The 23,962-nt window shown below is 37.9% G+C and overlaps 1 protein-coding gene across 2 annotated transcripts in view; it reads right to left on the reverse strand.

Annotated features, from left to right (window-relative positions):
- Pard3b (par-3 family cell polarity regulator beta) overlaps positions 1-23,962 on the reverse strand; it is a 990,481-nt gene that overhangs the window by 429,350 nt on the left and 537,169 nt on the right. For both annotated transcript variants that reach the window (XM_070018756.1, XM_070018767.1), the window contains exons 11-13: positions 21,723-21,908; positions 8,875-9,045; positions 4,374-4,506 (exon numbers count right to left, since the gene is read on the reverse strand). In XM_070018756.1, coding sequence (XP_069874857.1) covers positions 4,374-4,506; positions 8,875-9,045; positions 21,723-21,908 — 490 coding nt within the window. The remainder of the gene's footprint in view (positions 1-4,373; positions 4,507-8,874; positions 9,046-21,722; positions 21,909-23,962) is intronic.

The following is a 23,962-nucleotide window of genomic DNA, read 5'->3' on the forward strand; positions in this document are numbered from 1 at the left end:
ATCCTCCTCCTCTTCCTCCTGGGTAGCTGGGATTATAGGTAAGAGCTACCACATCTGGCTATCATAACATCCTTCTACAATACAATCTTTATTAATTCTAATATAATTCTTCTAAGTCAGCAAGTTTATTTACAAAGAGAATTTCATCTGGTGTGCAACATAAATTGATTGACTCTATGTTTTGTTTTGTTTTTTGTCGGTTGTGGAGCTTGAACTCTGGGCTTGGGTGCTGTCCCTGCGCTCTTCAGCTCAAGGCCAGCGCTCTACCTCTTGAGCCACAGCACCTCTTCCAGTTTTCTAGTAGATTATTGGAGACAAGAATCTCAGGGACTTTCTTGCTCAGACTGGCTTTGAACCGTGATCCTCAGATCTCAGCCTCTTGAGTAGTTAGGATTATAGGTGTGAGCCACTGGCACCCAGCTTGACTCTATGTTTTGATGAATCTGTTTCTAAACTATTATCCTATAATAACAAATGTTTTTTTCTCTATTAAAAAAATAAGTTTAGCCGGGTGCTGGTAGCTCATGCCTGTAATCCTAGTTACTTAGGAGGCTGAGATCTGAGGATTTCAATTGCAAGACAGGAAAGTCCATGGGACTCTTATCTCTGTAATAATTACCAGCAGAAAACTGGAAGCAGCACTGTGACTTAAAGTGGTGGAGTGCTAGACTTGAGCTAAAAGACAGGGACAGCATGTAGGCCCTGCGTTCAAGCCCCACAACTGAAAGAAGAACAAAGTTTAGGTTTTGAGTCAGGCCTTGAAGACACTAGAATTTTTTTTATTCTTGTCAGGTGATATACAGACAGGTTACAGTTACATAAGTAAGGAACAAGTGCATTTCCTGTCAAACTTGTTACCCCTTCCCTCATTTTTCTCCTACTTTCACTCCTTTCCCAACGCTCCCATCCAAATGGTACAAATTATTCCAGAATATTGTCTTATGAATATCATTGTTGCATTGGTTCCCCCCTTGCCCATTGTCTCACCATTTTGTTGTTCCCCTTCCCTCCCCTTCCCTTCCCTTCCCTTCCCTAATTCAGATAAATGTATATACAATACCAAGGTAACAAAATCAAATACAGTGACAAGAGGGGATATATCATAGGGGGAAGAACATACAAAAGAAACAAAAAAAAAATCACATAATACATTAAAAACAACAACACTACTAGCTTGGAAAACTGAGATGAGAAAGAAAGGGAAGGAGGTCCCTTGGAAGTAGGAGATCTGCATGTTTATTTTTAGTAGTGTCCAGGGTGTTCTGTCTTGATCTGTAGCTCAGGAGGGGGAGAGTAAGAAAAATCTCCTAGTGATTGTGGTCATTTGTGCCTGAGGAACACTTTCTTTCAGTACAGGGACAAAGTAAAAACACTCTATTGAAGCTCCAAAGCAGAGCAGATCCTTGGTATCTATGACTATATGGTTCCAATCATGCCATTCAACTTCTGTTAAAGACATGCCATCTTTCAACAAATATGATGCTCTCAGTTGCCACTTAAATTACTCAAGTTCTGTATCCTTTTTTTGCCTGGGGAGGATGGTTATAACTTTCCTCTTGTAATTAGGTACCACTCACTTTTTTGTGAAGTTTATTTTGTCAAACTTAAACAAGAAGAAAGACTCAGGAAGTCACACAAACATCTAAATACAATTGGCAATCATGCAGGACTGACTGGGAACTTCTCCACACCTCAGTTGAGCTGAACAATACACATATTTAAATTAGAAAGTCTTTGAAATTTCTTTTGATTTTTAAATTAATTATTATTTTAACTGCAGTGTACTTGGTTAGCAGCCTTATTATATTGTAACTATTTGGGTGGACAGCAGGGAATAGGTACTGGGACTAGAACTCAGAGGTTGGGCAATGCCCCTTAGTTTTTTGTTTGTTTGTTGCTTAAGCTTAGCCCTCTACTACGTGAGCCACAAGCCTACTCACATAGTTTCATTAGTTAATGGGAAATAAGTCTCATGGATTTTCCTACCCAGGCAGTCTGAACCACAATTCCCAGATCTCAGCTTCCTGAGTAATTAGGAATACCAACACGATCCACTACCACCTGGCTATATTGCTACATTTTACCTTAGCATGTGCTTCAAGTATATTTTATCACTTAAATTTCATTTTCTAAATGTATCTTTATACTTTAGCCATTTGTACAGTTCTCTTAAGATTGCCATGTTATTTTAGAGATATTCTTCTATTTCCTTGAGTACAATAATATCTCCTAAAATCTTTTTCATGAATATCACTTTAGTATTGATTCTTCATAGGTAATAAAAATGAACCAAGAAAGGGGTAAACATGACCAAGTATCTTTGGATGGCACTGATAAAATTAGCAATGAAAGCCTCAACTCAGTCACTGAAAACGTGTTGCTTGAGAACTGAATGCGAAACACATTATTATATCTTAATGTAGATGTCCATGTTTGAGATCTTAAAATGAGCATAGTAGAAAGAAGGTTGTTATATGTTGTAGAAGACCTGTTTCTTCTTGATTGTGTGGCTATTAAGACTGTAGGTCTTAGAAGAAGATCTTGTTCTGTCAAGAAGTCTTTCGCTGGCTTACACCTGTCATCCTTGCTGCATGCAAGTTGTGATCAGGTGGATATAGGCTGCAGGAGAGGCCAGGACTTCTTCAAGACTCCATCTCAGTGGAAGAAGCTAGTTTTGGCAGTACATGTCTGCCATCCCCGTTATGAGGAGAGACCCAAAATACTCGTATTTTGCTCCAGGCCTATATCAATTCAGGAATCAGGAGCCTACTTTAAAAATAATCAGTGCAAAAAAGTGCATGAGTTGTAGCTCACTTGCAGAGCCATGGCTAGCAAGAGTAAGGCCCTGAGTTCAAGTCTCACTGACTTCTTCCCTCACATGTCCAGGTTTAAGTTCTTGAAGGTGACAAAGATATGCTGAGTATTTCTATATGTGGATACAAAAAGTCTGCACCTAAGAGGCATTGGTAGAAGGAGGTGGGACAATATCAATAGTTTCAGAGGACCAATGTGTGTCAGAGCTTGAGCTGTGGCTTAGGATAAGACAGAAGATAGGAATTAAGTCTAGGCCCTTTGTGTATCCAGTACACCATCCTGGGTAAATTACTCCCACTATCTCCTATTTATATAAAGTAAGATAATTATATTTCCCACTTTGTGTGCATCTATTGATTAACCTGGTACATAGAAGCCAGCAAACACTTAATAAATGGGAACAGCTGTGGCTACCTCTGTGGCTAAAATGGAGGGATCCAGAAGAAGAAAATAAACAAACATCCTCCCTCTCAGATGGAATAACTGAATGACAGAACAATCTCAGATTTACAAATCCATTCTGACAAAGTAAGATTGGACCTATTTGGAACTTGTTCCCATGCAGTTAAATTTTGTAACACCTTCAAGCATCCCAAATGTAAGTGAATAATAACATAGTATATAGTAGCTATCTCCACTTAATAGAAGACTGTGCCATATTGAATGAGAAACTACAATATTCAGTTTGGTATGACGTTCATAATGGACTATTGATTAAAACAGAAACTTCTTTAACATTATATATAGTACATTTCACTTTTAATTTCATTTTATGTGTACATATTTGCATGTACAAGACTTGAAAGATACACATAAAATGTTATTGATTGAGAGCTTTGATAGAAGTATGAGTAATATTAAATTTTCATTTTATTGCTTTTCTCTAAATGTTCTACAATGAATATGTATGCATTGCTTTGCAGTGTAAGAAACGAAAGTTACTAGAGAAAGTAGATATAGGGAGATTAGATACTTTTCCTGGTAACCTGAAGTAGAAGTAGATTTTGGAAAACAGTGAAGAAAACCTAGAGATTTTTTTTTAAACATGTGGATTTGTTTCTGAGAACTGTGCTTCATAGCCAACAATAAGAGAAAGGAAGACAAAAACAGAAACATCTTCCTACACTATGGATTCAAATTATGGTATTTAACTATAGACTACATTTGTTTTACAACCAAGCATAAATTTAAAAGCCCTATCTAATATAAGCCTAAACAAATTTAGATATACTTGGTAACTTTCAATATTAAAAGCTCTTTAAGCAACGAACAGTTTGCCATCTTTGATTCTCTAGTCATGGTTTGTTTTATGTGTAACTCTCCATGTTTGGGGCAGCGAGCATAGAAACTGTCACTTAAACTGGAGACCTTGCCAGGAATATGATTCACAGGTTCTGAGTCAGCTCTGCCACCCTCCTCTCAGCACTGGTGATTCTCAGTAAGAGTGTCTGTACTTAGTCTAATTAAATCCTCTTTGTCCCATTTAAAAAAATAAATGAAAAGGCACTTTTGTGTTTCCTTACTACTTTTACAATGGATGAAAGCAGATAGACTCTTACCTTTCTGTTTATCTTGTAGACTGTAAGTGCCAAATGGATGTAATAGACTACCATCGTTTCTCCTGGAGGGGCTTAGAGTGTTTTGACAGTTCTCAAAGCATGGCTTGGGCAGTGCTCCACACTCTGCAAACTCCTATGGGAGACAAATAAAAATTACATTTGCTTTTTAAAAATAGGTTCCAGCTTGGTTAAATGAAACAGTGATAGAATGATCGATTTATGAATCATCTTTCAAGAGTATCCAGCAGGTACTCTTCAACTGTGGAAAATCAAAATGGCCCTATCAGTTAAAACCTCTTTGAATATGAAATAATAATAAAAAAACCTACTGACATTGTGGTGTTAAGGATTAGGGGTGCTGATAGCCAACACAAAAGAGGATTAACTTTATTATTCCTTCCCCCACTTACAACTGGCTTCTTTCACATTTTCTTCCATCTGGGAGTACAGCTTGTGGCAGTGTCAATAGAAGAATGCAGTTCATGCCAAGGGTGTCTCTGTGCCAACCAGCTGGCTCCTCTCTCCCTCTCCCCTCCCCCTCCCCTCTCCCTCCCAGCTAAGTCCTGAGCTCTAGGACAAGTCCGGGCCCAAGCAATTTTGCCACAAAAATGTCGAGAGTGTATCCCACACCAGATCTTTGGCCAGGAGCTAAAACAAACTGCTTTGACAATGCCAGACAGTGGTTCTCCTGAGATTCTCTTTTCTTCCTCCCCCCCCCCCACCATATTTCTCCCCTTTGTGCTTGGATTGTGACAGTCTGTAAACAAATTCACAGTTTTCTTCAAACTGCTGTATCCGGAATAACACCACACAAGCCATCTTCCCCAGGTGCTGAAGAGGTACTAGGAGGCAGCCAATTACAGAGAACTCTAGCTATTTTTTTTCCAAGAGGATTATGCCATAGAGGAGAACTGGGGTTTGCTCTTGTTCATATTATTTGTTTTCCCTAACAGATTTCAAGGAAGTAAATGATTTGGAAGTCATTTCATAGCTGTTCCCTTGACCATTGGTGAGAAGAACATGTCACAAACAAGAACACAGCTCTGATTCCCAAAGCACTTTGCTCTGGGAAAGCATTTGGCTAAAGTAATACATTTGATTTATATTATTTCCCTCTTAGTTACAAAAATTCAGTGTCTAGCAAAACAACATATCTTAACCACTCCATTTCTGCAGGCTTTACAATTAAAATGTTTTCACTGTAGAAGGGCCTTTCCTTTTCCGTGAAGGGATAACATTTCTCGCATACCCTAGGTGTTTATGTGTTGCTCCTCAATGCTAGTAAAACCCGGATAGGTATGGGGGAACCCATGCCTCCACTTGGAGGAAAAAGCAGAAATGGCAGCACGCAGGAGGAGGACTTGAATTGCAAAGTATCTTCATTTAACAATAGCAACAAGAACAACAAGAAAATTTTTTTTCTGCTCTCCCGGCTCTTTGATAAATGACACAATCAATATCCCAACAACTGATCAGTAAGCAGCCTAATTAAAGTATTCAGCCTGTAAAATAGAGCTGTCATGGAGCCCTCCATTAGTGTCCTAGCCAATAAAAAATATAATGGATTTTTAAACATATTCTGCTTCTACCAAGATGGGCTGGCAGCAGAGAGGAAAATGTTTTGGGGAGAAGGAAAAACAAAACCAGGTCATAACCCATTTTTTAATACCAGGTCTCTAGGCTCAAATAGAATTACAATTGAACCTCAAGCTCATCCTTTGAAAAACATTCTTCTGTTTAAAATGATTCTGATTCAATCAAGGGCTTGTTATGTATTCTTCATGAAGATCTCATCAAAACTGTTTACTGATTTTGTATAACTGGGTAATGTGGGGGGGGGGAAACCCAGCAACTATATTTTGACTTTTCTTAAGTAGCTTCTTCAATTTTTTAAATATCAATATAAGGCTCAAGCAGCCACTGTGTTGTTCTTGCCAAATCTAAAACTAATTGATTTGCCCGAATGCCTGAACTGTGCTGAGACCTTTTTAGGTATGGATGTATTTTCTTTTTCTTTTAATTTGTAGTGGAAGCAATTGCTGCTCCATGGGAGAATACACAAAAAGCAGGAGCACACAACATATGCTCTGACACAGTAAAACACAGATTTGGGAGATCAAATAGCTGCATTTTTTTTCAAATTTAATAAAGATAAGCTGTAGTTGAGGCTGCTGTCTTTATATGAAATAATGCTCTTTAATCTTCAGGGTACCACAGAGATTCTCAATAGCTGAGAGTCAAGTGCCTACTCGTTCCCCATGGAAAGCTTGTAAATATTAGGGAAAGAAAATGGATCTTGTTTAAATGTCCTCATAAAAATTGCTTTTTGCCCCACTTCCTATTCCTAATCGATTCCCCAGTGAACTGTATTAGCAAGACACTTCTGAGGATGAGCAACAAACTGAAAGTTAATACTTTCTTCTGATGGAGCAATGTGCATCCACTCTAGACTGTAGGAATTAAGATGAAACATTGAAAAGAAGCAGACACTGGTGGGTGGTAAAGTGTTCTAGGAGCTAACATATTGCATTTAACCACTAGCATCCATCCATCCATGTGTTTACATGTGTGAAATTAAGAAAAGGGGAGGCATGGGTATAGCTAAGTCTTTTCAACCCTATCCATTTCTTTCTTTTCTCTTTTGTTCTTCGCATGTGTATGCTTCTCTGGAGAAGTGGTCTTCCATTTTTTTCTATTAGTTCAGGTGTTTTGTTAAATGAAATCATAAGGGAGTGCTAATATGCAGATTCCTGGGAGGGATGACCAAGGCCTGCCGTCCATCTTGTCTAATAAGTGGGTTCTATGGAATTCAGGGGCTCTAAGAGCCTGATGGAGCCCCTTCTTTCATGGTAGAAAGCAGTAAATAAGGGCATTTAAAGTATGTATGTAAGGGAAACCCATTAAGTATTCATAGAAGATTCTGTCACTTAACCAAATGCAAACGTTGAAAATGAGCTTCTTCATTATATATAGTCTACAGTAATTGGCCAATTTACATTTATTTAAGATCTAAAAGGTTATGTAAAGGAAAGTGTAAAAGGTACAGTTACTCTTTTCAATCACTGATAATAGTAACAAGTAAGAGAGTTTATTATTTCATCTCTCAAGACCTGCTCTTTCAGATGAAGTAAATCTGTTTTCAGATGTAATGTTCTCTTTTATTCAACACAGTTATTATGTATCAGTTATGTGCTGCAAAATGAAGATACATTAATGAACAAAGGAGGGGGCGGAAATGAACAAAGAGGGGGCGGGGACACACACTGGGCACTTACATACATATATAGTTCCATAACCAAAAAATGGTAAACTCAGGATTTTTTTTTGGTCAGTCATGAAGCCTGAACTCTGGGCCTAGGCGCTGTCCTCAAGTCTCCCACTCAAGGCTAGTGCTTTACCACTTGAGCCACAGCGCCACTTCTGGCTTTTTCTGCTTATGTGGTGCTAAGGAATTGAACCCAGGGCCTCATGCATACAAGGCAAGCACTCTACCCCTGAGCTACCTTCCCAACCCAAAATTTAGGATTTTTCACTCTAGTAATCCAGAATTTCAGAGGCAAGTTTTTAACCATAAGGGTCTCACCACTACCCACTATTTAATCTTTCCATTTTTAAATTTTAAGTTCAATTTACAAATATTTCATATTAATTCTATTAATAGCATTGTTTTATTTTGCATACTATTATATTACACAAACATATTTTGGCCTTAAAAAATCTGGATATGATAGTGAGATTCACTGACATTTTCCATAGGGTTTAATAACATTAACTTTTTCTTCATCTTATTTTTTCCTAAAGTAATTGTTAGGAACATTTCATAACTATTTTTCGTATGTAAGGGAAAATAATGTTTGAAAAACAGTTTACATTTAGAATTTTATAAAAGTGTAATGTTTAGGGATATGAGCGATCAAGATTATTTTATGTTTACATATCGTATATAAATGGGAATATTATTAACATTATAAAGTCTACAGAAATCATGATAAATATTTTTAAAAATAAGACTTCTACCTATTTAATATGAAGCAAGAAGCTTGCTCAATGGATCAAATTTCAACTTCATTAAGTGTCAAATCTCTGTTCCCTCTCTGCAAATTATCAGGGAGAATATAGAGTGCCGACTGTATTAAATGATCTTCAAATTAAATATTGTACATGTCTGGTCAGGAACTCTATAAGGTGTAGACATTACTAGGATATCAACTAACAAGTACATACAGATATTTATGCACAAGTTTCGAGCTCTAGGAATTTTTGGAGGAATAATAAAGGAAAATACGGGCCTGGTACATTTGATAAATACCTTACTTCATATGCATATATTTATATATTCTAGTAATACCTAAAACATGCAATCACCTCAGGTTCTGATGTATCTATCAGAACCCATCTCAGACAAAATCTCCCAACTGAAGAATTGCTATGAGTCAGGGAAGTTTGTACATTCTGGTAGCCATTTGGGTAATTTGCTTATGTAAATCAAGATGTGCATCACCTCCATTTGTTTCTCTGGCCGCCTTAGAATCACCAACTGGGTCATCCCTCGTATGTTTCCCTCCATGGACATTGATCGTCTAAGTGTTTCCATAGCCTCATGGTTGGACTTTCCCAGAAGAGCTTCCCCATTAACTGCAATCAGCTGGTCATTCATTCGCAGACGACCATCCTAAGGCAGAGGAAAGATAAACGGTGTGAAGCAGGAAACAAACAAACAAACAAACAAAAAAGCATGGTGATGACATGGAGCTGTTTGAGAGAACAGTTCAAGTATAAAAATGAGAGAAAGAGAGAGAGAAATAGCTCAGCTATTAAGAATGATTTATTTTCCATGGCAGTAAAAGGTTCTGGAGCTTATCAAACAGTCACAAATATTAACAATAATGAGTCATATGAAGGAATATTTTTAGAAACCTTAGACATCTGTATTTGTATTATGTCTTTTACTCTTTTTTGTGGCAAACATACTATTCTAGTTTGGTTCTGCCATTTTCTTTGGCAGGGAACATGTTCTCTCAAGGGAAAGAGTTTTTATAAAGAAGAGGAGGTAGTCACATCTCTCCCGATGAGAGAGGGCTTGTGTTTTCAGGCACTGAGAAACATCATGCTTCAAAGTTGCAGGCTTGTCAGTAGTCATGTGTCTCCTGGATATTGTTGCTAGCTCTATTAAATGTCACTTAAAAAATTCTCATGTAATTTCCTCTAACACAAGAATAAGTCGCTAGCCTGCTAGTCTGCAAAAAGAACACAGAGATGTGTAGTGAAGGACCAATTTGCCTTGATATCTTCCTGCAGAAAAGCGTGACAAAGGGACTTGTCAAGCTATTTCCAGGGAAGCTCTGGCTGATAAGTACTTTCCCCCTCAGCATCAACTAGAAGGGACAATGTGTGCAACACAGCACAAAGAATCCCTTCATGGGAATAGGTGGTACAGACTCTGGTCCTCATCACTTTTCTAGGCTCTAATCATCTTCAGCCAGACGTCCCTCCCAGCAGTAGTTAATAAGCTAGGGTGTCCTTTCTGCTAAGCAGAGAACCTGGGGACACCTATCTGCTAACTAGGCAGCTTAGGAATAAAGAGACTTAACATGTTGACAGGTAGACTGGGGATATACCCTCTACCTGTTTTCTACCCAGGTGGAAAGTTATTCCATCTAGTACAGACACCATTAGGAATATTATTAGGCTGCTGCTGTTCATACACTTTACAGAAATATCAGTAGGTGTTTACAGCAGTTTGTCTTTCCAGAGAATTCTTTCAGTAACTGTCTCTAGGAATTCTTACATAACCCAAGAATTTGAGACAATTTGTTTTGTATAAACATTTTACCTAAGTAAGTAAGGAAATAATTAAATAAAATGAAATAGAGAAGTATTGCAACTTGCCCTAGGTAACCACAAGAAGTCAGACTTAAGTTTAGATTCGATGGACTTGGTTCATCAGTATCTTGACTATAGGTCCCTTTCACCCCTGCTCTCGAGTACAGTTGTACAACAAGAAGTTAAAGAAGAACAAATGTAGGATTCTGTAGTGAGAAATATATGAAACCTATGTTCAAACTAATAGCATAAAATCTGGAGAAATGAGAAAATCAAGCATACAGTAAACAATAGAAACAAACCATACAGCCTTAGGAGAGCAATCTGTGGACAGGCTGATAAACTTGGACCAGCACAACAGCAGATGGCTAGAGAAAGTCCCTCTGCTGATTACAGGGAGAAAGGAGAGAGAGAGGGGGGGGAGGCAGAGAGAGAGAGAGAGAGAGAGAGAGAGAGAGAGAGAGAGAGAGAGAGAGAGAGAGAGAGAGAGAGAGAGAGAGAGAGAGAGGAGAGAGAGAGAGAGAGAAGAGAGAGAGAGAGAAGAGGGAGAGAGAGAGGGGAGGGAGGAGAGAGAGAAAAGAGGGAGAGAGGGGGAGGGAGGAGAGAAGGGGGAATGAGGGAGGGGGAGGGGGGAAAGAGTGAGGGAGGGAGAGGGAGAGAGAGAGAGAGAGAGAGAGAGAGAGAGAGAGAGAGAGAGAGAGAGAGAGAGAGAGAGAGAGAGAGAGAGAGAGAGAGAAAGAGAGCACAGCTAATGCTCTTGCAGGGCTGTGATGCCGGTCACCTGCTGGGTGGGGTGTTAGCCACCCACAAGGGTCCCTGCCCACTGGAGGGTGAAACTGACCTGGCAAGGCAAGACAATGGTGCAAATTCACAGAGGCAAATTATTGAAGTGGACTGCTTTGACACAGCATAATGTCCCTAATGTCTCTCTTGTTTTCCCACTTCACTTTTACCCTAATTTGGAACAAGTCTGGAAATGAGATTTACAGGAAAGGCTAATGATCAAGATAGAAATCTTTCCTCTTAGCAAAATTTCCATGAGGACACAAGGAAAAAAATATGAGTAAAGCCCCATAAAATGAAATAAAACAAAACAACTTTAATATTTTGCTCTGGTCCAGTGAGGCATGACTGGAGAAATTATTCTATTTAATCATGAATGGAAATAGGACTACTGTGCTATAAACCTTGAAGAGTGGCTGGAAGGCTGTGAAAGAGGAGGAGGAAGCAGAAGGGGATTGGGATCCTCAAGCTGGTAACTAACAGCAAGTGAGATCCAGTGTCCATGTGGGTAGAGGCATAGTCTGGGATGCTTCATCCATGATGACAAGCAGCAGCAAGATAAAGATTGAAAGGGAGTGAGGGGAATGAAGTCTGAGAGAGATTCCCACCTACTGTGAGCCTTGACTGAAGTACAAATCAAGGTCAGGGTGAACTGATAGACCTCAAATAAAATGTGAGAAGAACATTTTTTTTTCTCGTGGAATCAACAGGTATTAAAACAAATTTTTTTATTTTCAAGTGCATCCTAAGTTTCAAGCTTATAGGATTATATTCAAGTAGGATATGTTTACTATAAGAAGGTCAAAAAAAAAAAAAAAAAAAGGAAAGAAAACTGAAGTCACCCCAGAGCAGCTAGAATTTTTTTTTCCGGAGACATTCACATTTATCACAAGTGTCACTAGAGAGTTGTGGGTGAGATAAAGAAGCCACACACACACTTAGTGTGTACTTTTTATTTGTAAGACAAATGATGGGTAATTTCATTAATGGTGATGCCAGTAAGCACCATGTTGTCCTAACATTTAGAATATAATCACAGAATTTAGAGCTGAAAGGGTCCGTAGGGGTCATCCATTTATGGATGAATAATATAATGCCCAAAGAGGCTGAGGAACCATTTATCTAACACCTATTAAGTGAAGGCATGTCCATATATTAGGACTTGCTCCACCCATTAAGGTCAGAGTTGGCATAGAATTGGTCCAAGTCCTTAAGGCAACAATGATCTTATTAATTAGACCAGTCTGTCTTCATAGATAACAATGACCCCACAGGGGTAATGTTTTAAGGAGACAAGACTTTCAAAACCAGAGAGGGCAATATATCTCAGATGTCTTCTTGAAGAGAACACTACTTGAAATCCAGACAGAGAAGTCATGGAGCATTACATATCCTATCTTCTACTGAACACCTAATATAAGCCATTCCTTGTACAAATATTTCCAATACTTTTTTCCTCCTCATTTTTCCCAATAACTTTGTGTTGTAAACACTACCCCCCACTATGCAAGAGATATAAAAACTTACCTCAGATAAACACGGTAAATTGACAGCTAGCTCTTCTTATTTCTGAGGGTAAGGGCATATACCTATTATGCTTCTAAAATCACAGTTCTAAAGATGTTCAAGGGCATACAAAATAGTAGTAGCCATTATTTAAAATGTTTCTACTCTGTATAGTCATTGCACTTATCCCCTACCATCCCTTCCCTCCCCGCCTACCCAACTCCTCCCTTGCCCCACGAAGTTATAACCCCTGTTTTCACTGTATTTGATGTCAGTGCCCTGCATATTGTATATACACTTCTTTAATTTGGGGAGGGGAAGGGAAAAAACAAAATGCTTAAATAGGGATACAGGTTGACCCACTGTAACAATGACATGTCCAAAACACTATGTTGAAAAACGAACTTTGCAGTTTAAGCTGGGGTGGGGAGGTGGGTAGTTGTGGACATGGGATGGAAGGGACAGGAGGGGAAAAACAAAGGAGGAGGTAACAATGCTTGATAGGAAATATGCTCATTACCTTGCTCATGTAACTGTAACCCCTCTGTACAGTATTTTTACAATAAAAAAACGTATTTTAAAAAAAGTGTAAGAGCTATCCATCCCAACAGATACACAAATCACCCAACAGAAATATAAGACATATGGGTAAAACAAGGCAATGTAACTCCTCCAAAACTTCATAATTCTCTAGAAACTGACTCAAAAGATACTGAAGCAGATGAACTTCTAGATAAAGAATGGAAAAGATTGTTTTCAACATAGTGTCTTGTACATCTCATTGTTACAATGGGTCAACCTGTATCCTTATTTCAGCATTTTGTTATTTCCCTTCCCCTCCCCAAATTAGAAAAAAAAATATATATATATATACGATGCAGGGCACTGACATCAAATACAGTAATACGTAAAAACAGGGGTTATAACTTGGTGGAGGGAAGGGAGGAATTGGGGAGGTGAGGAGGGAAGGGATGGTAGGGGATAAACAAAGGAGGAGGTAACACTCGATAGGATACACACTCATTACCTTACTCATGTAACTGTAATCCCTCTGTACACTATTTTTACAATAAAATCATATTTAAAAATAGAAAAAATCTTTCACAGAATAAGAGATTAACCCTGGCAACTTTAGGCATTTGAGACTATTATCCCCATTTTATAAATGAAAAAATTGACACCAGAGAGGTTAAATGAATTGTGATCTGTTCCTATGAGCCAATTTAAACTACTAGGTTTGGATTATTCTGGAGTCTGAATTTTCAGTCACTTTGGTATTGATCCTTAACCTTTATAGGTTCTTAGACCCATAAGGCATATATTAACACCACAGTTTCGCCAATGCTGCATAGCTGGGCCAGATAATTCTTTGTAGTGAGTGGCTGTCATGTAAGTTGCAGGACATTTCCTGTGCCTTGAAACACAGCAATGACTTCCATGGAATCTTGTGAACTTATAACCAGTCTTTGACAGTCAGTGATATCTGAGTACTGCCTCTGACACAAATCAGTGACACTTCATGACTTGATGTGCCTTCATTGGACATTTTGTCTTAAGCACCACTACTAAAGTTCTAGTGATCATAGAGTGGGGGAGAGAGTAAGAAAGCCAAGGCAAAAAACTGGCATCTGCAAAATATGAGAGAAGCATGGGGAAGTGGTCTGGGCTTTCAAGGGATAGCTGGCTGGGGCCCAAGGCCAGTCTGCATTAGTTTAGGGTGTTGAGAGGATTAATCATGACCACATGTTGGCTCCTGCCTATGCATGGTTCTGACAGGGACCTTGGTAAGGCCTCCTGGGATATTATTAACACCCAGGGACCAAAGTCCCAAGGCCTGACTTCAAGCTAAAGATCAGACACAATCCCTAGAGCAAGGGAACTCTGGGCAAGGGAATATCTGAGTAAGAGGGAGTTGTCATTGAAATCTTTTCAAGACTCTAAAATCACTATAGGACAGCTGCCTATTGTATTTTTTTTTGGAAAAAAAAAACTAGAAGCCAAATCAACCTAGAGAAAAACTGCAGTCTTTATTGAATTATTTAAGTCTAACCAGAGCAATGGTGAATAAATCAAGATGCTTTTAAAGTACACCTTCTAATATAAAGAAGGAAAAATGGAAGCTGGCAATACCACAGGTGTCTATATTCTCATGGTATAGCACGCACTTACACTAGTGCTTATTTTACATATGTCCTAATATCATTTCTTATACAAAGAGGGTCCTGCTTCCCAAAGGACAGGACTATTGACCAAGATCAACACTGCATTCTGGTACATGCACCCGTACCCATATTCTTCCTTTTGTCTGAATATTCCTTACATTCCTGCGCACCTGTGAGTAACTGCTAGTCCTTCACAGCAAGGCTCAGCATTGCTTTGCCTTTACATTTTTCTCTCCAGCAGAATTAACTGTCCCTCATAACACCCACGATACTTCTCATATTTGTCATTCAATGCCTTTATCACATTAGAGTTGTTTATATATCTAATTTATTATGTTATTAACATCCTAGACCATAAAACAAGTAAATTTAAAGTTTTCTGTTTCTAGCCTATTGTATTTTGTCTAACTCACAGTACAGGCTCAACAAAGTTCTTGTTAAAGTGAGTCACTTGACCAATCTTCCCATTAGATGCTTTGGACCTGGTGTAAGTTTCATCTACAATGTACAAAGTATTTAATTTGCAGGTCATACCTATGAGAGATTCATGAATCTGAGTTGGCCTTTGATAGGCAGCCCATATACAGAGACCTTTCATAACTCTGTAAGTGAAGCTTGATTACTCTCTGTACACTGGCTCTATTTCCATTTATTTAGCCATCATCAAATTTGAAATCTATTTATTTAACTCAGTTATCATCTTAAGAACCTCATTCCATTTCTACATAGCAAAACACTTCAATACTGAAGCCTATCATCTGTGAGTTAAAACATTTTTAAGGTAACTGAAGGATTTTTTTAAGAGTATCAGTACATACATAATCAAAACCATTCTGATATAATGCTTTCAAACTGTAGAGTAATTCTTTTCATTTAAAGCTCCTGGAAAAAAATATGAGACATACATAAAGATATTGCAACTGTAGCCATACTGAACCTTACAATTTTCTCAGCAGGAAGCAGGAGAAGGCCTGACTTGAAATCATTACAAATATTCAATGGCTTATGATGCGGTAATAACATTCTGTGCTTGTTTTACATTTTTTCTGTTTCCTGTCATTTTAGTTTCCTCTCCATCTCTTCCTATTGCCTTCCTGATTTGCTATTCTTAATTTACTTTGGCCTAGAAAACCAGATTAAAAAATAAAAGCTTGTTAAGGCATATGTGTTATAGATGAGTCAGGAATATCCTGCAAGAATGCCTACCCAATTTCAGAGAACTTTCCAACTTTTTAAAATGTATTATGTCATTTATTTACTTGTTTGTTTTTGATATACTATACTTAGAAGTTCTCTATTTTTTCAGATTTCTTAATCAATCAATATAAAAATAATTCCACACCAGAATGACCAGAATAAAACTTAGGCCATAATGTAAATTCAGCACGTAAAATGCAAGCATTCATCGCAAGAAAATGAATATTGCATTTAACAGAAAACTATGTTGGTTTTCTATTGCTATAACAAACACACAACTTAGGTAATCAACAGATACAGAGGGAAGATTTGTTTTGGCTCATAGTTCTGTAGGTTTCAGTCTATGATCATTGGCCCTGTTGCTTTTAGACTAAGGATGAGGCAATATATTTAGATTAGAGCGTGTGGTAGAGCAAAACCACACATCTCATAGCCCAGAAGCAAAACAAAATATGAGGAAGAATCCAGAAGCTATATTCCCTTTCAGGCACGCCCTCTATGACCTGAAGGACTCACACTGAAACCCTCTTCTCACTGGTTTCATTAGTTGTACCTTCATGGACTCCAAAACTCCAATACATGGGCCCCTAAACTACACTAGGGAGTTAATGTTTTCAAGCAAAGGCACTGTCACTATAGCATATCAGTGTGAAGGCCTATATCATTTTCAGTAAGGTTATGAACTTATTTTTTCAAGCCCAATTATGACACTCAAAATACACGTCAAAATGATACGTTTCAAAACTTTACTCATCGTAGTATACATTTATTTGCATTTCTAGATCTGAAATAAAAATGCATAAGTGATAAAAATGGAAAGAAAAGTGATGAAAGTTTATATTGCAGTGTGTGTGTGTGTGTGTGTGTGTGTGTGTGTGATGTCCATCCTGGGGCTTGATATCAGGGTCTGGGTGCTATCCCTGAGCTTCTTTTTATTCAAAGGCTCTATCACTTGAGCCAGAGCTTAGCTTCCAGATTCTTCTTTTTGGTAGTTTACTGGAGATAATATTCTCAGACTTTTCTGCCTGGGCTGGTTTTGGACTGTGATTCTTAGACTCAGCCTCCTGAGGAGCAAGGATTACAGGCATGAGCCACTGGTACCTGGTGAGTGAAATAGTGGATTTTTATAAAGTTGTTCCTGCTGTACAAATTCATAAATGATAAGTCCAATTGTACAAATTGACTTTTCATAAAAATGAAATTTTTTTATAAAAATGAAATTGATTAAATTTGTATATTTCTTATATTTAATTTAGATTTCTTTTTTGTAAAGGTAACATTTTTACAGGGTGATTATAAATTTCTAGAAAAAGTTCCCACTTTTAGTTGCTTATAAAATCTATCACATTTTTGTGGTTGGGAATGAAATATGTTTGGCTTCTGACAGGTAAGGATTTGCAATGGCTCCATTCACAAACTAAGCTGTTAGCATCATTCAAGGTTTTCCCTCTGATGGAAGACTGGACTACCAGCTAAGACCCTCAGAGTTCCTCTACCAGTAGAAAACATTATCAATTTTAAGAAAAATGGAGAATTGAAGAAATCATTTAACATTAGTGTTCCTTAAAAAGCTGTCCCTTTTACCTTCTTCTAGAGTCATTAATTATAGATACCCATATGATTTATAGATAGTGGCAGAGATGGAGGTGGAAATTGCTCACACTGGGAACTCTAACCAGACTCCTCCTCTTCAGCGTTTTGGATGCTGTTAAATGCTCCCTAATACAAAACACGAGATTCACGATCAGCTGACTTGTTCTTGGAGATGTTACAGCTAGGAGTGTCCCCCCCCACTCCAATTCAGTTCCATAATTTAAAATATTGAGAATTCCTGTATTTGTTAAAATTATTTTTATCTACTGCTAAATAGTATAAATTATGAAAACCTGTATCTTTCAGAAGAATCATCCCAAATTTCCTAAGCAAACAAGAATGAAATAACTTAAATCATGTCTATTTCATCTTCTTAGTGCATACATTTGCAATTAGCCATAGCAGGCATTTTTTTCATTTAATTTCATCATCATCAAGTAGTATTTATTAAGCACAAACAGGGTTAATTAATTTTTTTACAGAACATTCTTAAATTCATTCTTTCTGAGTCCTTGAATAATCTATCTACCTGATATGTGACATTGTCTCCCCTTAGCAAAAACTTCCTTCAAACTTTAATTTTTATCTTATTATCTCAGGGTTTCAATAAGATACATTTTACTCCTATAATCAGTATTTTTGAATACAAAATGTCTCCTAGAGCTAGCATACCAAGCTCCCTGGGATTTTTATTCTTTGTATGCTCTTATAATACTTAAAGCTTAAAGTTGGGGATTAAATTTTTTTAATTAAGTATTTAAAATCACTATTCCTGCCCTATTAGTTTTGTAATAGTGATTTATCTAGGAAAATAAGCAGTTTAAATGAGAACAAGCAATACATATAAAATGATTTTTGCTAAGTCAGCTCAATAAGTCAAAACAAAGAGAAACCACTGAACTTAAGAATTCAAACTGCTTATCAAATGAATATAAAAGTTTCTAAGATCTTCAAAGTGTCCACAGAGACTTTATTTGTGTTACTTTTGTGCGAATACAGGACCTAGGAAAGGGTAATATTTTCTCAAGAAATTTCCTAACCAGAACGAAGACAGTAATTCTTTCTTATGTAATAGCAACAATACCACATTTCACAAAAAGTGAAATTTTAGAAAATCATCCTCAAGGACATGTAATCCAGTCATAGCTCTCCACTGTGGAAAAATTAACACATGTAGCTGATGTATTTTGTTTCTAGAGGCCATTTTAGGTAAGTAGAACTAGAAATACATAACAGATGTGACTATGTGAGCATATTCTCATCCTTAGTCCAAGAAAAGGAGCACTATGTTTTTCATGGTCATGATGCTTGGTCCCTGAAATGGCCTGACACACATAGATAGTTCACAGCTGTCCACAAAGAGTCATATCTGTTTAAAATTGCATGACAAACAGAAGCAAGTTTATGGGTACTCATTCTTCATATGCAACCTGAAAGTCAAATATTAAGAGATATTAAGTATTTGCATAATTCTAATAAAAATTAGTTCAATTTTCCTGTAAAATGGGTCAGGATCTCCGTTGTGTCTAAGGGAACCTAGAGCACCTGGAAGTTCTTAATTATAAATAAAAATCCACATCTCCATTAGTTATAACTCAAATAAGGATGAAATGACAGAAAGCAGTGGCCTGCGATGGAAGCAGGAAAGGAAGACAGGCACTCAGTGAGACTCAGGACATTTGGGGGTTTTATATCTGGAGGGTAGCCTACTTGTGCTTGTACCACTGGGAGCCCCAGAAGAATATACCATGCTGACTCCACAGGAAGAATTTGGTCATACTTTTCAAAGTAGTTTAGTGTTCAACAATCCACTTTCCCTTAAGGGAAAACACCTTGAGAACCAATTAGTGGTATGAAAGGTTAGGAGAAAAAAAATTGTGCTCTGGTAGAAAGATTATTTTGTTGATATTGGGTAAAAACTAGGGCCAGATGGTAAGGTGCATGTTCCCAAGGCTTATCTCCCCTGAGCCCTGGGGGTATTGCACTCTGTTACATTTGTATCTCCTCAACAGGGACAGGAACAAAGTCTCAAAACAATTTTTGTAACACATCATCCAGAATCATAGAACAGGTGGCAATTTTCTAAGGAGTTAACAGTGGATTATTGAACTCTAAGAAAGACAGTCACCCTTCCTATACCTCCTCCCCTACACCCAAACATAAACACACTGAATCAGTTTTCTTGTGAGCAAAACTTAGGCCTCTATCCTTTGCACTACAAAAGGTAAACAAGACAAATGGATACTAAACATTCACAACAAGGCTAAATTCATGATTGATGCTTCTTACTGTTTAAGATCAGCTATAAATATGCTGTCCAGTGGTTTTTAATGGTGTGATTGTCTGACTCAGCAGAGTCGTGTCAGGAAAGAAATTTACATAAATGGAAAGTGAAATCTTTCTGCAAGAAACAGGACCATTAGAAACTGCTTAGGTAAGGAGACACTCACTTACATAAACACAGATATACATATTTAGCCCCTCGCCAATATCTGCTGGAGCTTAAGTTATTGCTCATAAAAAGGCAAAGATATTTGCTTTTAATTTCCAAAAGTCATCTCAGTTTCAATTTTACTTGGAGTAAATTCTGCAAATAGACTTGTCATTGGGAATAAGAAGAATATTATCAAGTCTGTATCCACAAATAAGACTGAAGACTTATCCTCAAATATGGTGTGTTTAGTTGGTGTAGCTAAGGAGGGCAAACATGATACAAGACCATTCTGTGGCAAAAGGCTCTGCTCACTAGGAGCATGATGGATGATACTATAAAAGAGCCCTTGGTGCACAGCAATGTTGGAACACAGGCTCTGGAGTCCAATTTCATATAAAACAATTCCTTGGTATCTGACTTCTGTAGAAGTTGTGATTGATGTCATGTGCAATTTCTCCTTTGATTAAATGACACAAATATGAAAAACAAAATTAGAAAACCCAGATGAAGTACTTAGCTTGGTGACGAGCATGAATACCTACAATGTGATAATGACACCAAGCAGCCTGAATCAGAGCCAGCACCACCACCAGGAGTGGCAAGAGCCATGGGAAAAAATGAGTATGGATATAGATTACCTCATTTTTACAACCTATGTGAAAAATGCTAACTGACCCATGGAGTAAACTGAAGGATGGTCTATCCACATTACATTCCTCTCATTTTCTAAAAGTAAGATATTAGCTCAATGTCTAGGTTGAAAAACAGTGGTAAGTTTAAGAGAAGACAAAGACTTCAACCAAGCCCATGGTATTTCTGTAAAGTCTAAGTAGGGCTTCAGGGCCTGGACTTAGGAAAGGGCAGACACTATCAATACTTAGATTATTTTATTTTATTTTTTGATGGTCGTGGGGCCTGAACTCTGGACCTGGGTGCTGTCCCTCAGCTCTTCATTTCAAGGCGAGTGCTTTACCACTTGAGCCACAGCACCACTTCCGGCTTTTTCTGCTTATATGGTGCTGAGGAATCGAACCCATTGCCTCATGCATGCAAGGCAAGCACTCTATCACTGAGCCACCTTTCCAGACCCTACTTGGATAATTTTAAGAATGGGGTACAAACATATTTCCCTCTTCCTTTTGCCACATTGTATTATTTAAAAATTAGGCTCCTATGAAGCAAGTATTACTCCTTGCAGATGAGAAAATGGTCATGGTGTCACACAAGTAACAAATGATGAAGCTGGACTTGAACACACACACATCCCATTAACTGTTATATTATGTTAATAATTACATTCATCTGGCTTACTCCATTGTGAAAGGGTAGGCTCATGATTCCCTTTTCCTGGAAATAGATATACTGCTCAAAGTGCTCAATAGCAAATATGCATTATGGCTATATGGTTATCTTCAAGTGTATAAAATATGACAAATGACCTCCAATTTATACTACAGTCATTATGGGCTTTCATTCTTAAAGCAAATTTTCCCACAGAGTGGCCTATAATGTCAATTTGTGTTTTACATTTCTTTTTCTGTTCGTGAATTTTCAGGCTCAACTCTTACAGATTGAGAGAAAATCTTAGTGGAGTAATAAGAACAAAAGATGCAAAAACGAATGTTAATCATGATGAGCTTGTAGAATTATCTCTAGGAAATAAAAGCCCACCCCAACATGAAAACTGAAACCTGACCCTCAGATCTGTTCGCCCACATATTTCCTGCACCTGCCAGGAGAGTGTCAGTGGGCTCGGGCCTACAGAAATCATCTCCATCTGGAACCATGTGTGGCACAGCAGTCCCAATCCCAAGAGCCCTCTCTTGGGCTTGTGAGAACATGCCTACTCACCTTGAAGGCTGCGCCTCCATGGATGATGGATTTAATAAAAATCCCCAGGTCTGTGCCAGTCTCTCGGGATTTGTTCCCTTTCAAACTCACTCCTAGGCCAGCGGAGCCTGAATCATTCAGGGGGATCTCGAAGGTAAGTTGCTCACTTGTCTCCAGGGAGAGTGCATAGCAGTCAGGTTCTCCTTTCTGTGGGAAGAAATGCACATGAACTGAGTGAAGAAAAGAAAGCAAACTCACCGTTTATATCCTCAGATGATCAAACACAGACAACAGGATAGAATGGTTGGGCCTATAGCAGCTGTTAGCCTGCTCCTAGCAGATGTAGAACGGTCTCTTCTTCCTGGGAGAGGTCACCCACATCCATGAAGCAGGGGAGCTCTCAGGGGATGGTATCTGTGATGATAAACAGGGAGAAACAATTGGCAAAGCCAAGTGATGTCACTTGAAACGTTATATAAGCATCTGGAGATATAGCACACAAAAGAGGCTGAACATTAGACTTAGAGAATGTCTGATATCAGAAGCTATCTTAGAGATAATGTTTGTCTGCAGATGAAGAAACAGTGATTAGAAATAGTTTGCTTAAGACACCCCGAAAACATTACAGGGAGGATTGGGAGAAACTCTAGGGCTCCTTAGCACAGGCCAAAAATTTCTTAATAGAGACCCAGAAACACAACAAATCAAAGAAAGGTTGGACAAATGGGATTGCATGAAGCTGCAGAAATTCTGCATGGCAAAGGACATAGCTAGCAAGATCAATAGAAAGCCCACGGACTGGGAGAAGATCTTCATTAGCCATACAACTAACAAGGGTCTCATATCTAAAACATATTTAGAACTCAAAAAATTAAATCCCCCAACAACAAATCCTCAAAGAAACAATGGCCTGATAAAATAAGTGGGCTAAAGACTTAAAGAGAAACTTCTCTGAAGAGGAACTAAAAATGGCCAATAGACACATGAAAAAATCCTCAACTTCTATAGCCATAAAAGAAATGCAAATCAAAACAACACTGAGATTCCATCTCACCCTACTTAGAATGGCTATAATGAAGAAATCTAATAACAACAGATGCTGGAGGGGATGTGGCTAAAAGGGAATGCTACTGCACTGTAAACTTGTTCAGCCACTTTGGAAAGTAGAATGGAGGCTCCAAAAAGTCAAAAGACTCCACATAGAGCTCCCCTATGACCCAGCAATCCAATTTTTGGGTATTTACCCAAATGATCACAAACAAGATCATAATAAGGCTACCAGCACAACTATGTTTATTGCAGCATTATTCACCATAGCTAAGATATGGAACCAACCTAGATGCCCCTCAGTAGATGAATGTATCAAGAAAATGTAATATATGTATATATATATATATATATATATATATATATATATATATATATATATATAAATTCTATGCCTCCATCAGAAAGAATGACATTGCCCATTTGTTAGGAAATGGAAAGACTTGGAAAAAATTATACTAAGTGAAACATAGGTCCCATGGTTCCCTAATTTGCTTGGAAAAATTATATTAAGTGAAACATAGGTCCCATGGTTCCCTAATTTGCAATAACTAGTATATGTCTAGGATAAGCAGAAAAGGTCAAAAGCTATGTACATATGACCATATAAGATGATGTTGAGTGTTGCTTTGTATGTCCCTCCCCCACAATATAACCCCTGCTTTCACTGTATTTGATGTCGGTATAATTTGTGGAGGGGAAGGGGAAAAACAAGTCATTTAAACAAGGATACAGGTGGACCTGTTGCAACAATGAGAAGTACAAGTTGTCATGTGAAAAACGAACTTTACAACTTGGGGAGGGGAGGATTGGGTGGCGGTGGGGAGGATGGGAAGGGATGGGAAAGGTAAACAAAGGAGGAGGCTGCAATGCTTGATAAGAAATGTACTCACTATCTTGCCCATGTAATTGTAACCCCTCTGTACAGTATTTTCATAATAAAAATAAATAAAAAAGATGATGTTGAGTGAAATGAACCCCAAGATAGGGACATAACTGGTTTTTTTCTTTCTTGCTATTGTTTCTAACGTATTTATAATGTGCTATGTGATTTTTTTTTGTTTCTTTGGTATGTTCCTCCCCCACGGTATGACCCGTTTTCACTGTTTTTGATGTCAGTCCCCTGTATCTTGTATATATATAATTTGGGAGGGGACAATGAGATATACAAGACAATATGTTGAAAATGAACTTTACAACTTGGGGCGGGGGAG

Source organism: Dipodomys merriami, unplaced genomic scaffold (assembly GCF_024711535.1).
Source record: "Dipodomys merriami isolate MVZ:Mamm:240054 unplaced genomic scaffold, mDipMer1.0.p SCAF_1, whole genome shotgun sequence".
NCBI classification, from domain to species: Eukaryota; Metazoa; Chordata; class Mammalia; order Rodentia; family Heteromyidae; genus Dipodomys; species Dipodomys merriami.